The 16,968-nt window shown below is 37.3% G+C and overlaps 1 protein-coding gene across 9 annotated transcripts in view; it reads left to right on the top strand.

Annotated features, from left to right (window-relative positions):
- Positions 1 to 16,968, top strand: part of PCLO (piccolo presynaptic cytomatrix protein) — a 339,690-nt gene that overhangs the window by 243,412 nt on the left and 79,310 nt on the right. For 6 of the 9 annotated variants that reach the window (XM_027883653.1, XM_027883655.1, XM_027883654.1 and 3 more), the window contains exons 11-13: positions 11,281 to 11,389; positions 11,993 to 12,060; positions 15,263 to 15,474. In XM_027883653.1, coding sequence (XP_027739454.1) covers positions 11,281 to 11,389; positions 11,993 to 12,060; positions 15,263 to 15,474 — 389 coding nt within the window. Of the gene's footprint in view, positions 1 to 11,280; positions 11,390 to 11,992; positions 12,061 to 15,262; positions 15,475 to 16,968 lie in introns of those variants that run through there. The other 3 variants (XM_027883652.1, XM_027883657.1, XM_027883656.1) reach the window with 3 other exon arrangements.

Genomic DNA, 16,968 nt, shown 5'->3' with positions numbered 1-16,968 from the left:
AATAGTCAAACTGTTTTGTTCCACATACTTTCTACAGCTCTGGACATGCTATATATCAGCAATTTGTGCAGATGTCCAGTTAACCTCTGCAAGAGAAGCAGAGCAAATGTTGGTTGAAATAAAGTCATTCCAGTAGTAAAAATTCTATTCTGACAACTCTGTGAAGGGAAAATATTTTGACATCTTGTAAGATAACAGGAGTTTCTCTTTGAACAGGTCACCATTCCCCACAGGAAAATCAATGTCTTTTTCTTAGAAGCTGTTTTATAGTATATTTTTTCCTAAATTATTTAACTGGCCCATCTAGTCAAATTTCTCAAGCATTTTTATTTTAATAAATATTAGAGCATCTCTTTCCATCTCTGGAGATACCATTAAGAACTTGGAAACATATCTATTTATATGGTAATTTTAAATCTGTCTTCTACCCTTGTACTTCTTAGTGATACCAAATTATTGCTGTTGGTGATAAAAATGTCCCTGAAACAATGAAGTGTGAAAAACAAAACAGAAAACCAAACCAAACCAAACCAAAACAAAAAAAAAAAGGAAGCATTCTTTTTCTGACACAAAAAAAAGCAACCAACCAAACAAATAACAAACTGCTTCACTAACATATTTTGGCATGGCTGTGACCTTCCACCCATCCATACGTCTATGTTAGCATAAAAATAGAAGTTGGATTTCATATGAATGAAACTTTTCTTCCTGAAAAGACTGAAAAGATTAAATTGCTTCATTTTCTAATTAAATATTATCTATAATTAGCATTTTGGACGGAAAAGTCCTTTTTGAAATAAAAAAACTATGTATTTTTGAATAAGGATAAAGAAGTGCCTCAAATTTTCCAGCTAAAGAAATGCCAGCATTTTTAATTTTTTTTTTTTAACAACTTTATTGATAATGACCCTGCCTATCTGGAAATTCAGTATATGACTGAAAACTTTAGCTCAACTTGAATTAGAATGAGAACATGCTGGATAACATAATGAATTTACATTACCTTACATAATGAAGAGCATAATTTGCCAAAACTTTTCTTAAAAGAGGAATTATAGGTATACAGTTGAAAAAATGGATTCATACAGGAGATGAGAACCACGTGGCACTGACCAGCAGTTTTTTATTTTTCAAGTTACGTGACTCTCACAAATGAGATAATAGTGAGTAAATTCCACTTTATATTTGAATAATGACACAGTGTCAGAACAGTAAAATTACTCCCAGGGTATAGAGGATGATTATTGACAGAGTGACTCCTATTAGAATACATCAATTGAAGATCTCACTCTAGCCTGCGTGACACAGTGGTATTTTAAGGTCTTCATCTATTCTCATTAAGACTTGACTTTTTACTTAAACAATGGTTTTTACTTACTGTAAATCACAAACACTTTCTTGTTCTTGTTTGTAAATGACCTTAAGTAGCATTGCCATCCAATGCATAACCATGGCCTTTGCTCATCCTTAGCATGATTTCAGTATTTAAACTATCCTGATAATGCCATTATTTTCTGAATCAGCCTCTATAGTCACTTAGTGGTGACATTGCTGGACACCACTGCTTCATCAAGCAGGGGATAGACCCCTAGATCTGTGTGAGAAGAGCCTGTTTAGGAAGCCTCAAGAGACACAGCATATTGGGGGTCCTGAGTTAAGAGCAATTTTTCTTTGGGATTAGTTCTTTCTTTGTTGTACTTCCTAAATAAACCCGTCCTCTCCAACCCATGCTCTCCGAAGCACCAGGATGTGCATATGCAAGTGGCATATCCAGAGACCAAGGGGTGCCACCTGCTGAGTCTTCTCATCCTCTGGGTTCTTGAGCTGGCAACTGTGTGATGGTCTTAGAGGTGCCTTTTGAACACTTTCAAAAGCTGATAGTGATTGTGATCTTTTGTTTCTCTACGCCATACCCCTGTGAGTCACTGGAAAATGTTGCTGGGTTTCTCTCTAGCCTTTTTGCCATTATCTCAGGGTCTTATGGTCTCAGTCTTTATCTCCCTGTCATTGTTTTGTTATAGTTTCAGGCTGCACTTTGGATTAGTTCTTTGCTAAAGTATGGTTTTGCCCTTTTTTGGGCTGCTCTTCCTTACCTGAACTAAATGTCCTGAGAAGCCACATGTTAACATGTTGGGATCTTGATGACATTCATTCTGTGTGCCATGAATCTCCCTTTTCTTCCTGCACAATTCTTCTGGGAGTCCTACATACATAAATTACCACTCATATTTCATTCATAGAATATAATAATCATAGAATATCCTAAGTTGGAAGGCACCCACAAGGATCATCAAGTCCAACTCCTTGCCCTGCACAGAACAGTCCCAAGAATAACACTGTGTGCCTGAGAGCATTGTCCTGCTCCTGGCAGGCTTTGTGCTGTGACCACTTCCCTGGGAAGCCTGTTCCAATGCCCAACCACCCTCAAGAGTGAAGAATCGCTTCCTAATATCAAGCCTAAACCTCCCCTGACAGAGTTCCCTTGGATCCTACCATTGGCCACCAGAGAGAAGAGATTGGTGCCTGCCCCTCTGCTTCCCCTCATGAGGAAACTGCAAACCACAGTGAGGTCCCCCCTCAGTCTCCTCATCTGTAGGCAGAGCAAACCAAGTGACCCCAGATTCCCAGGGCCCTTAAAAGATCTTTGAGAGAGGTCTCGCGATGACACCATTGAGTACCCTGGGATGAATCCTGTCAGGCCCCTTAGACTTATTATTATCCCATCAGGCCTCATTCATACTGTTTATTCTTAAGGTTTCTGTGATCTAGCTCCACTTGACAGAGCAAATAACCCCATTTTGATGACTTTCTCTCCCTTGACTCATTTTTTCTTGTCACTTCAGTGCCAACTAGGATACCACAGACTACTATGTTTTTGCTGTTTCTTGGTTGTAGAAATGATTACTGATCTGAACCGAATTTATTCTGTGTTGTTTCATTAATGGAGGATATTTTGATTGAAGAAAGAGAAGTTATTGAGAAGTGAGATCAGGCAGAGCAGAAAGTCCAAATCCTCCATCATCATATAGACACCAATGCTACTGGGGTTGGAGAGTCTAGATTTGTCTGGGATCCACTCTGTTGAGTTTGATCTTGGCAGAGCTTCACCTTTTTAAAGAGAAGATCAGGCATTGGGTATCTTAGCAGCAGCCTATAGAGCACCTCCTGGGTGAGGTATGGATAATTTCAGCACTCCTCTGTAGAAGACAAAGCATTAGAGCTTTCTTTTTATTTGGAACTACACAAGAGATTTTAACACTGATAAGTTATGTCACTTTTCCTTTAATCTAAATTAAGTTGTGCTTAGAGTCTAATTGTTTTGACAATAGAGCAGTGTTTTATATAGACTTGGTTTGACATGTTTGCTGTCGTAATTTATATTCTTAAGGAGACTGGAAATTAGGTAATGCAGAGAGAGTGGTTTTTCAGACATACACTGTAACTTCCACAAGAACTGTTTGTTTGCATCTCAAGTCATGTTGCTCTTGCCCCTGCAAAGGGAAATTTAAAACACAAATATCACTCCATTCTCAGCTGTAACTGATAAAAGCTGGACTAATAGAACTGCATTTGTGTAAAGGAGAATAATTTATTCCTCAAAAATGGAAGTTGAAAAAACCTCAATTCTGAATATACAAATATAGAATGCAGGAAGGGATATATCAGTCTTAATTCATAGCTGACATTAAATTCCCATGGAAAAAAAATGGTTTTTAGCTACTTACCATCCATGAGGGAGACAGCAAAGAAAAATTCCTGCAGCCTCTTTGTTTACTGATCTTTAGGTGAAATTTTAGGTGAGCTTCAATTAACAGGCTTTTTCATTCTACCATATAAATTACTACAAGATTTTTTTTTTAAAAAAATCTGAATTCATAGTAAACTGTTTTTAAAAGTAGACTTTTTTTTTTTTTCTGAGCACAACTTGATAATGAAGTGTTTAAGGCTTTCAGCTAATTTAGATCATTCTACAGGAAGGTCATTTCACTGGCAAAATCATTACAGTCTCTTATATGACATTACTAAAAGCAAAGTAAATACATGAGGCTCTATAGCTTCAGTGAACACTGCTACAAAACCCCATGTTCTAAAACACTGAATAATTACAATGCACCACAGCATTTTGTGCAGCGTGGTATAATTGATCACCTGTCTGTAACTCTAACATAAACTAATCTTTAAGGGTATAGTAGAGGTGAAAGCACAATAAACTTACCATTTGTATCATACTTGTTTTAATAAACAGTAACTCTAATCTTCATGTAACTTGCCAAGAACTTCAGTGAGGTCTCACAAATACATCCTGATCATCACTTGTTGCTCTGGCATAGTTCAAAGTGAAGGGTGACCTATGGAATCATGTCAATATATATATAAAACTTAAGGCACCCAAAAGTAGAGAGGTGTTTAGTACTGTGTTGGTAGCTGCAGCTGTACCTATCAGTGGAGTGTAGCTGCCAGTAAATGCCAAGTACACCTCAAATACAAGGTTGATTTGCTCTGGCTGTACTTTTATAAGTGCCATTTCATAGTAACAGCATATCAGCCATGAGAAATAGGCAGGTCCATGATATTATTTCTACCTGATGAACAGCATATCCATTTTTAAGAATCGTGAGTGTTGTCTATATACTAATTATTGTAATAAATGGAAAATATTCGGCCTGAGTGTGAATGACAAATGGGAGAGTAAGTTAAGGTGTCTACAAGAAATAATGAGTTTTGGTGTGATTCATGCCCAGCAGTATGGGGAAATACATTAACACATAGACTTTCATCAACTCATTTTTAATCATCAAAATGGTTTAGAAATAAAAGAAAAGTAAGTGGAGAGCATAGACCATAAAGTAATTTAGTGTTGAATGTCAGACTGCAAGTTTATATTGTTTCTCCTTGTTCTGAGTGCATATTTAACTTTTATAGCACTTTATGGGATTTCAAAGTAGTGTTTCTGAATTTTAAATCTTTTATGATATAGAAAGACACTAATATTCACATTTTACTGATTGAAGTTGCTGGTCTGTATAGTTCAATTTCATTTTCCTTTCTGATCATTGGACCAGTGAAAAATTTCAATTCAAAGTGACTTGTTTAATTTGCATAAGAATAAATAATACAAACTGTGAAGAAGAAGAGAATAAACCCCAGCAATCTGTGGGTATAACTATGGTATAACCAAAGCCAGAGGATCTATTCTAAGATTGTAATATTTAGATATTTTTTAATTCCATTAGGAGAGCAGTTCTGAGACTGTAAAAGAAATAGAAAAATAATAGGATTTGTACACATGTATAGCCTTATATTTTGGAATTAATTACAAACTCTTAGTGACACAGCAAACAACAATCTTTCCGCTTCTTAGGTGCCTTGGGTATTTTGAATAGAAGAGTCTATAGTATAAGACTGTATTCAAAGTGACTGAGATTAACTTTATAATAGTGCACATTATGTTACAAATGAGAATAAAACTCAAGAGATGTTCAGTGGTTCAATTTAATATTTCTGTATTCAAACAACTGTTTCAGGACTCATATTCAGAGAAATGAAATCCTTTGATGATTTCCAAATTCCTTTCAATTTCAACTTTAATCATGCAGCCAGCTCATGTCTGAAGGATGAGTCTGAAGAAGATTTGATCAATACTAAGGAAGCAGATATATAGAAAAAGAAATTACACAATAATGTCTGGGATAGATTAGGGAACAGCTGCTATAAGCTTTTCAAATCCAGGTCATACCCAACCCCCAAGGACACCACTGACACTTTAATTGTTTTGCTCTGTTTCCCCTTGTTTCAGTTGCTTTTTCAAACCAGATATAGTCAGCCTCTTTCTCAAAGCTACAGGGCGAAGGAACAAACCTCTCTCCAGCCAGCAGTGTATGCATTAGAATCATATTATCATTAAGGTTGAGAAAAAGCTCTAGGATCATCAAGTCCAACCATTAAACCCCACTCCACCTTCAAGTTAGGAGTAAAGCTAATGAAAGTCCTAGTGCAGGACTCTTTCTACCTAGTACAGGTAGAAAGAGAAGCAGTGTCTGGGTCCATGGCAGGGAGCTTTCACAGCCACAGTCCTTGATCAACATCTCCTAAGAAACAGTCCTCAAAGCACTGGCCATGAACATGGATTGTGTTTGAAGAGATCTATTCCTTAAATACCTTTAGTTTAATACATTTGACATATCTAGGATACCATCTAATATGCACTGTTAACCATTAAAAGAACAATATTAGTGTGAAGGCTTCTGTGTTATCATAGCATAGCAAATTCAGTGGAAGGAAATAAGTTGAAAGTTAGGGTATTTTCAGCAAATATTAAGTATTATTTGTTGTATGTAGACTGTGGTTGGTAGTATTTTTTGATCACTCTCTCTGTCATGGAAAATCTTTTCTTTATCACAACTCCTAAAAGAGGCAAAAGTGCAATTATTCACTTTATCAGCTCTCAGATCTTTCTTACAGTTTAGTTTTAAATAGAATGACAGTTGATAAGTTTAATTAAGCATTGCTTAATGAGGGCAGAGTCTACCCAAAGGAACTACATCAAAGTTCCTCTGCCAAAAAGTAGGATAGCAAAGTACAGCTGTTTTTGTATAAGTTTCTCTTAAATTCTGTGTATCCTGATACAGGATGCAATTAAATCTAAATTTTAAAATTTAATTCAAACCAAGATTTTAAAAGAAGCTGTGAGATATACATACACAGATTGAAACAATATCCATGGAACTAATTTCTGATAATTTCTTATTGCGCATCATTGTTGCTTAATATTTATCCTCTTCATTAAAAAACAGTACATGAGTTCAAAGATATTAAGGAACAATTATTCATTATTCCTCAGACCAAATCACTTAATTCTTGGAACTTCAAATTATTTATGATCACAGTGCAGATCTAGCTAGAATCAGCTATGTCTGCTTTCTTCGATACATGGAACTACAGCATATATAGATTACAAAATAACGTAGTCTATAAAACAAAATTTACCTTTTTTACACAGAATCACAAAATAGTTGAGTCTCAGAAGCACCTCTACAGATCCCCTAATTCAATCTCCCTCTTCAAAGCAGAGGCAGTGATCCTGTTGGGTTTTGAACACTTCTGGGTATAGGAATTCTTCATCCTCTCTTGACAGTCTGCAATATCTGCAATATTTCAATAAGTTTAACATATGGCACCATTTAAGATTTAAAAAGTTCCTTTTGTTATGTAAGCAGTTGAACATAAGGAGTGAGCTGCATTTTGCATTTCTTGATTGAGCAACTGTAAAACATACACAGGGACTGTGAGCAATGCCAGCATAGTCCTTGCTATTACATAAGCTTTTTTCTTTCCTGGCAGTTGATCCACATATGAATAAATAGTCAGCAATCAGAGGGCTTAGCAGTTTAGCATAAAACAATCAAAATTATCAACAGATCTTCTGTCCAAATCATATGGTAATTCCAAGCAAGGACCAGCTCCTCATATTTTGGTACAGGTTTACTCAGGATCCTGAGAAATTTCATACAGTGTTGGAAGTATGGTCCTAGATTTAAATACGAACTCATCTTCTTTCCATATTATTCAAACTTTCTACTCCAAAATTCTCTTACCCAAAATTACACAGTTCTTCCAAAGGATGCTGAATGCTCCCAGGGGACCCCAGGGAATTATTTCAAGTTTCATGAGTACTTAGCTTCCGTTTCACAAGCTGGCAAATGACTAGTCAAAATACCAGAAAAAGGAAATCAGTTCTGCAGAGTTTTCGGGTTTTATTGTTATCAGTTAACAGATAACTGGCATACTCATGCAAAAACAATAATAAATGCTTGCACTTTACTACTTGGTAAAAAGAACCTGACAGTCTTGAACAGCATTAAGCTTCCTGTGTTAAGTATGGCAACACATGCAATACAGCCAAATATCACCCTCTCTTTCCTTGGATGGTTTTGATGAAACCATCAAAGAAGGCCCAATGGGTCCTTCCTCACTTCTGCAGCGTAAGCACTGACCCTACGTCCAGGAGCAAGCTCTCAGTTTAAGCCCTGAGAGCAGTAACTATAACAAATACTGGAGACTTAGAGAGATTTATTTGGTGCTTATAAAAAAGAACATAATGGCTATACTGTGTCAGAGGAAAGGTACACTTCTATTTTGATAATATCTCCAGCTGTGGCCCTTAACAGATATCTATGGAAGAATATAAGAACATAGCAGTCTTCTCTCTTTCTCTCAATGTGTTAGAACTGTAGCATGGTTTTTTAAGGGAAGGGATGGTATTAAATCTGGATATGTCCATTACATACTTATGAATGTATAAGGTTCCCTCTCTGTAATAATTATTTAGTGATCAGTGGAAAATTATGAACCACTTCTTATTCCATGTTCTAAATGTCACCATACAGCAGATAAAAAAAAGGCTGAGCAAATCATGTCTGTGAGCACACTTGTGGAGCAGGGAGGAGGTCTTGATGTTTAAAGCTGATCTGCTGACTCTGGGAGCTGATGTTGCTAAAAATAAGTAATTGATCACCATCAATTACTTTATTTTATCATTTTTTTTTGTTTATTTATAAACTGGTGATTTGAAGCATACAAAATTTTGGAAATGTGACTATCCTGTTCTGACTACCAAAGACCAGTGACAGAATGTGATTGGTTTTCGGCAAAACAAAACTTTATTGTCAGTCTCCTGTGACTTCTTGTTCCTTTTTTTCTCTTTTTGTTGATTAGTCTCGAATTCATCCTGAAAATTTTCTTTGTAACTTTTTTTTTTTTTTCCCCAAGCAAAGCATGTATAGCAGTTAGACCTTGAGAAAACAGAAATCAGCTTCTTGCCTAATTTTTTTTCCTTAAACCGCAGGGCTATCAGTCAGATCAGCTAAGTTGCATTGAAATTGCTTGATTTTAAACATTCATGATCCCCAAGGCACACAATGAGAAGAAAATGCCCCTATACTGACAGCTTAAATGGATCTCTGCATGAGCCAAGGCTGCTGAGATTCCATTTCCTTTTGGTTTGCTGCTTTGTTCATGTGCGCGTGGCCTTACTGACCAAGCGAGTGAGTGCAGTGCCATTGCACACACTACTGGAACTCTCACCAGTAGAAATTAGACTCTATTTCCAAATCCCAGCACTGCAGTGGTACTCAGCTAGGCTCTTCCTGCTGGTCTTTTAAATTAAACTGAGTCATTGATGATAGCCTTACTGCTCCCCTGGTAAATTTTCTTCTGAAGCCATGCAAGCAGGAGGTGATAAAGCTAGGACAGCAGCTGGTAGTATTTTGTCAACAAAGTGTTGTTTTTGTTTGTTTTTGTTTGTTTGTTTTTTTTTTTAGCAGAAAGATATTAATCACTTTCTCACATACCTAAAACTTTTGGGTTTTGTTCTTGTTCACTGCTAATACATGGAAAAGGTGGTTTTGCTTGTCTTACTCAGGGGGTTTATACTGTCGTGTATAACACCCTATGCCATAATAGTAGTGTGAAGTCACACACTGGCAAGAAAACAAAAATAACTTCAGTTGCTTCCTTTCTAGAAACGTTCTAAAGACAGAGCTCATACTGTTATATTTGTATGATTAAAAATCAGGGGGACGTGCACATGATCATAATTACTGTTGCTTTATTTCAGAGGAACTGAGCTTAGAATCAGATCTGCTTTAACAAGCAAAAGCAACATCATGTTTTTGAATCATGGCTGGTAAATGAAAGGGGCTAAATTTTAGAAAAAGTCAAATCTATTTTAGCATGAAGCAGATGGCTTTACTGCCTTCTGAGCATCACTTTTTAGTCATTTTGCACAGTTTGTATTTCTGTAAATTGCTACAAACAAAATGATAAATTCTTGATTATAACAGTTACGATCAATTCTGATAATTCAACTCCTAATTCATGGAATCCAATGGAAAATTTTGGAATATAAAGTTGTAGTCTTTATTTCTCATATTCTTTCATTGTCAATTTAATCTGCTTTATTCCATAAACAGTTTTCATTATATTTTATTTAGCAGCATGTTTTTCTATGAGTTTATCTCCACATTTCACTTCACTATTTTTCCTATTTGTTATATGCAACTGCGCAGGATTTTGAAATTAAAATATGATCCAGGCGAAGACTTGGTTTTATCTGTGTAAGTGGTAGCAAGCTAAGTGTTTGTGGTTTTCCTTGCTGTGTGGGTGGTGTGTTTTTCAGATGCTTTGTAATTCATTGCTTCTAGTGGACTATTAAGAATTCAGTATCTTGTCCTATTAAGCAATTTTTTCCCACTAGAGCCAGGGGCTTGGATTTTGATGTTTGTACATTGGTGAAAAGTTAATCTTTTTGGAGTTAACCTTATGATTAATTATTACAAAATATGAACCCAGTTCTCAGAGCCTACAAGTCCCAGATATGAATCAATGGCTTGCTTTTTGTAAGCATTTCACTCTAACCAAAAGATTCTCACCTTATCAGAATACACCTGACTTGATTTATAGAGGGATTGACTGTGGAAATACTGAATATAAAACTTTTTTATAGAGATATGTTGATCCATACCGAGTCTCCTGACTCAGTCCTGAGACACTTGGAAGACACAGCAGCTTAGATCAGTATTCAATATTTTTCAGCCTGATTATCATAGCTCTGTTCCTACCTTCCACAGTGAAGTATGTTCAGCTATTTATTCAGTTTTTCCTGAGAAAAGATATGGAAGAAAAATTTAAACCTGATTATTACCCGGCTGATGTTTGAAATGTGGAAGCACATCATTTCATTAAAATCAGTTAGCCCAGCTGCCTTCACTTCTTTGTATTTTCATAAGTGATAAAGTAGAGAAAATATATTTGAATTATCAAAACATATTCACAAATTAATTCTGTTTTGAAGCTTGGCTTCTCAACAGCCATTTGTCACTGTAGGAAAGAGTTATCTTCCAAGACCATGGCTGGGCAGGAAATGTCTGATTATATAAAATGTTTTGGTTTCTTGCCATGTTGGTAGGTGTGCATGTTTTTGATATTGCAGAATTTTTCAGTATCATGCAACCCAGACTGTGGAGAGTGCATGTATAGTTTGAATCACAGAGCATTGATTTCTTGTCTTGTTTCAGCAGGTAAGTTATAGCTGAAGGGACAATAACATTCAACACTCTAATCTGTGTGAAGTGAAAGGGCTGTGCTAGTGTGCTGTGCCATTTAAACAACATTCAGTGAATGTCACACCAAACCTTATTGTCAAAGCAAGACAAGAAGAACCTGTCTGATACCTCTGTCAAAATCTGAGCCCTTGACCTCATCCTTTTTTTCCCTTCATAGGAATGCAGGTGTTGGAATGGAATGGCATCCCCTTGACTGGGAAGACTTATGAAGAAGTCCAGAGCATTATTATTCAACAGAGTGGGGAAGCAGAAATATGTGTAAGACTGTGAGTTTTTCCCCATCTTTCTGTTTCCATTTTTTTTTGGCTTTTCATGGCTTTTTTTTTTTTTTAATTTACAGTTGTTAAGGTGGAACCTTTGTTAGCACAAAACATCAGTGTAATAATAAGCAAGAGTTCACTGTGAGTGTGGGAGATCTGTTTGTTCTGGTTTTCTTTTAAAGTCATAAGGAAAAATAAACTGAGTGAGATCATAATAATTATACTTTTATAAATAATTATATCTCCATTTTCAAGCCACAATCTCCTCTCATTGACAAACATACAATTCACTGAATTTACTGGTGTTAGAAAAAGATGGTGATTTGGTAGTAACTTGAATTTAAGTGAAATCTGTATCCTTTAGATGAAAATCATTTAAGCGTCATAAGAAATGCATAAACTTGCATTAAATTCATTAAAGATTTCACCTTAAAAGAAGCTTTTCTTCTCAGCTCTTTAACAGCATTGCCAATATGTATCAGCTAAGAAGGGACCATGCTTGGGAGCTGCTTTCTGTCATGACCCACTATTCATTTACCTATTTAATACAATAATGAGGGTATGAGGAAAGAGTTTCTTTTGTCTCAGGCTTCTCATTGCTTTCTTTAGGGACCTGAACATGCTCTCGGACTCTGAGAACCCCCAGCACCTGGAGCTGCATGAGCCAGTAAGAGCAGGTGAGCATCAAGGTGTTGCTTGATGATATTGTAGGTCTGGATAGCAGCTGAAAACTTGATGTGATATAAGCTAGAATGTTAACATTGTAAGCTCAGGTGTTACACCCCAAATATTGCCATGGGTAAAAAGGGGACCACACCTTACATACAAAGGCAGGAGGAGGGGATCGAGTTCACCCTCAATGTGTTTGCAGACAACACCAAGCTGGGCAGTAATGTTGATCTGCTGGAGGGTAGGAAGGCTCTGCAGATGGATCTTGACAGTCTGGATCAATGGGCCAAGGCCAATTGCATGAGATTCAACAAGGTCAAGTTCCAGGTCCTGCACTTGGGTTACAGCAACCTCATGCAGAGCTACAGGCTGGGGAAGAGTGTCAAGAAAAGGACCTGGAGGTGCTCGTCGACTGTGGGTGAGCATGAGCCAACATGTGCCCCGGTGGCCAAGAAGGCCAGTGGCATCCTGGCTTGTATCAGCAATGATGTGGCCAGCAGGACCAGGGCAGTGATAGTCCTCCTGTACTCAGGACTGGTAGGCCATACCATATTCTGTGTTCAGCTTTGGGCCTCTTCCAAGAAGGACACTGAGGTGCTGGAGCATGTCCTGAGAAGGGCAACAGAGCTGAGGAAGAGTCTGGATCACAAGTCAGTTGAGGGAGCTGTGTGTGTTTAGCTTGGAAAAAGGGGCTCAGGGGGAATTTTATCTCTCTTTACAACTACTTGAAAGAAGGCTGTAGTTGGGTTGGGGTTGATCTCATCTCCCAGGTAACAAGTGCTAGGACAAGATGAAAGTTGCATAAGGGGAGGTTCAGGTGTCCTGAGGAGTGTGCTGGGAGGAGTATGATGTTTGTGGTGGGAGTTTTTGACTCCTCCTTGCTGGGAGGTGGGTGATGTTGATAATTCCTTCCTATTCACATCAGGATCCACTTGTGCCTCTTTTATGTTTTCTACTATACCTTACTCTTTCCCCACTGTTGGTCTTTCCCCACTGTTCAACAACTCTGCATTGCATAGGACTTGACTGGATAGTGTAAACTTTACATGTGATATACTCTTGTTCTTTTTCCTTCTGTTGCCTTTAAGGCTTACTTTGCCCAGCCCCTGAGTTTGCATCTCTGCTGGTAGCTGACCAGTGGGTTGTTGGTTTCACGAGTGCCTCCACTTTCATCCTGTGTCCAAACCTTGCAGCACTGCTGTCTCCCCAGGCCTCAGAGACTCTTATAAACATCGTTATTAATCTGGAGTCATAAATACTTCAATTTGCACAGTGCAAATACTTCTGTGCCTTTCTATATAAAAATTATTAGGAATGGCCACTATTCCATACAATCATACAGTATAACTCAGGCAAATTAAGGTTGCAGCCATCCTGTCATTCAACAACTGCTGTTGCAGCCAGACAAGCTAAAAAAAAGCTCCCAGCAAACTGCAGCAAATTCAAATAACACACAAGTCCTGAGGCCTTTGTTCACAGAATCATAGAATTGTCAGTGTTGGAAAAGACCTTGGCGAAAAGACCTGTTAGCTTAATACAAGGTTTGTGGTCTGTGATAAGTGATGAAAATACAGGCATGCAACAGCAGTAGTCAATGTGAAGTTTTATGTGAGTTCTAAAATGGCAGTGCTTTTGAGGGGATTCCCTTCTATTCAATCAATGCCATGACTGCAGGCTCCGTTCATTTTATCAGTCATATCTAATCTAACTTTGAATCAATATGGACAATCTTACTAGTAATGCAACCCCTCAGCAAGCTCAGTGCAGATTAAAAGACTGTTTTGCTCAGAATTTCATGGATCTATTCCGAGTTTTGTGGTTTTGCGGCTTCTGTTTTATCAATCAGTACATAAATTGTCTGGATTAAATCCTCTATTTTCTGATCATGTAACATTTCCCAGCTAATAATATACTTACTATAAAGCTACTTTTTGTTGAAAATGGATGTTATTGGTAATAATTGAAAGACAAGACTAACTCTGACAGAGCACTGAGGCAGAGCTAACCATAATTATTTTCTTTGTGAGCAGATCAAGAACACCAAAGACATCCATAGACACTGAAATTAGATTTTGAAAGGATAGAAGATAGAATAAACAACTTTTTATTAATAAAGAAAACTCAAAGTGAAAAAGAACAGAAATAAAATTAAATTTTTCCACTCTTACAGGCATGCTTCCTCCTAGTCTGGTGATTTTCTAGTGGTTTCTGAGTTGGAACAACTCTGTAGAGTGCCTTCTGGCTGCCAAGTCAAGTCTTGCCATTACCACTGAGGTTTGGCAGACTGGGCTTTGGAAAGGAACAATCTCCATTCTCTCTGAAAGCAAATGAATTAGAGCCAAGCAGGCAGTATGAGACTTCTGTCTTGCTTTAAACCTCTTATACTTCTGAGAACCTGGGAAGGAAGCTGTCCCTAGTATCCTTTTAACTCTATGCAGTTTAAGGCATATATGGAACTTACCTGACTTCATTTCTGTGTTAAATGGAAATTGCAGTCTCCAAAGGGTGAATTCCTCCCACTCGTTCCCAGGCAGCAGGGAGGGCATTCAGACTCAGATGTCTTACATAGGTGTGAGTAATAAGGAAAGATGAATCAGGGCTTTTATTCTTCATTTGTTTTCACTTTATTCTGCTTTGATTAATTTGTGGTGCTAAAGATTTGAGCTTTTTTTCTCTTTGGTTTTGTATAAATTATCTCAGAAGCAGAATTCAGTTATATTGAATGTTCAGCTGATTTAAAAAAACAAACAAAAACAAAAAACAAACAAACAAACAAACCAAACCAAAACAAAACAAAAAAAAGATTTAAGCTTTTTACAAGAAAGTTGAGATACTTAGTGAACCTGGACCAGTTTCAAATATTGAAAGACAGTACAGTCCAGTCTTTAAATCTATAATTTGCTCCAGTATGAATCAGCATAATCAGCAAGGCCTGTTTTTCTTCAGCTAGAAGTACCTTCTCTTCGACTAGAATTACTTTCTTAGAAAGCTTTCAAGGTAAGTAGCACTAGTTGACAGAAAGATTGGAATTGGAATGTCAGTGTTGTGTGAGAGATGTCTAATTTTTATAGGTTGCCTTTTGCGTCTTCAAAGTGTACAAGGAGATGACATGAAAAATTGTAAAGATCATTATTCTGTCCCTGTACCATGGCAAGATGGATTTGGATGTGCTGGCAATTATCAACACAAAGCTCTCTTACTTTAATCCAGTAGATAAAGCGAAGTCCCCGGGGGTTGATCCCAAGCAGCTGGCTGCAGAGCTCCAAAAGGTTTCTCTACAGCAGTCGCCTCTGGTTGCTTCCTCAGGAGTGGAAAAGGGATCTCATGTCCACTCTGGAACCACTTCTGCCACCTCCAGTGCTGTTCCTAGCCCTGGTCAGCCTGGTTCTCCCTCAGTGAGCAAAAAGCGCCACAGCAGCAAGGTAAGAAACTTCCCAAATATGCAGCAATAATATTTTGATGACAGGAAGAAACTGCCTGTTTAGTGTAGCAAGAAATTACAGCACGTTGGTGAATTCATTTCCAGGACGGTGATGTATATTACTGTTAAGATACTGAACTTGGATATAAAAAAAGATTATGTGATTTATCCAAGGTCATAAAAGATTGGTCCATATCTAAAAAAAATTTTTTGAACTTAATATTACTGGTTTTGAACAACAAAATTGCCCTTTGCTGTCTTTGTTGCTCTTGCTATTTAAGTACATCCTACATTATGGTGAGGTACTAGTTTCACTGAAGCAGCTGATATTAGTAAGACCATAATTCCCTCTCTATACTAAACTGCTTGAATTGTTACAAGCTATGAATAACCAGAGCATGTCTCTGAAAGCCAGGGAAAGAATGAAAATGAAAGTTACTGTTAAAGTTTGTTTTTTCACCAACTAATTCCTGTGAATTTGCTAAGCATAATTTCTTATATTCTTTGCCATATACTGTCCATTTTTCAGCTGAAGTTCCTTCTCCTTGTGCATATGCACACCTGAAAAGGGAAGAGTGGGATTTAGTAACAGTTTTTCACAGCGGAAACTGAAAATGGGATCATAAAGTCATTTGCCACATTTTTGCATTTTGTGTCTAACAAGTTAAGACCTGAAGTGAAAATCAATTCTGTGAAGATGGCATTTGCTTAAGCAATTTTCGAGAGTGCTGATTGCTCTCCTGAATATCCAGCTTCTCACACTCTTACCATTAGAAACAAAGCTTCACATTGCAAACAGAGTGCTTTCTAGATATTTATTAATCATCATCTTTATTCCTTCTTGGGACTGCCAGATTGCTATTGCATTAAAGTATATTTGTATTTTTGTTCTGTTGGAGCTATGCCTATTATTTGAACTGTGGATGAGTTAGGTGCTGCACAAACCAAACCCAGCACCTGGTTTGCTCATTTCAGATAGCTCTTCAATATGCCAACATAACTTTCATGAGAGGAAACATAAAATACCCTTTCATCCAGCAACTAGTACAAACTGTAAAGATATTTATTGATCAGTTTGGTTTGGATAGTAATTCTGTCTTTCCACAATACCTACAGATGTTTTATGAACTAATTCAGGTCCATGATGCAGAAGTTACATCTATATGTCAAGATTTACTGGGTCTAACTTCAGGGATCTGGCAGAATTGCCTAATCATTAAGTGAATAGTTGGATTCATTGCAGCATACTGTGGATATTGTATACATCTACATATGAACTAGTTTGTCATATGCATGATTTTTGTCACTGAGAATAATGCACTTCCAAAGTACAAATCATGAGACTGGGTGAAACCTGCCATGGCAGTGCCTGGAAAGGGCAGGGCTCTTGGCACATGTCACACTACCTACTCTGAACCCCCTTTCATTTGGTTAGATGAATCATGATCCTAAATTCACTGCACAGTGTAAGTATGGAGATCCAAAAATCCTTGCT

Source organism: Empidonax traillii, unplaced genomic scaffold (genome assembly GCF_003031625.1).
Source record: "Empidonax traillii isolate 1590-97213 ecotype Southwest subspecies unplaced genomic scaffold, ASM303162v1 scaffold131:size1687323, whole genome shotgun sequence".
Classification (NCBI taxonomy): Eukaryota; Metazoa; Chordata; class Aves; order Passeriformes; family Tyrannidae; genus Empidonax; species Empidonax traillii.
This window is presented reverse-complemented; position numbering and strand designations above follow the sequence as displayed.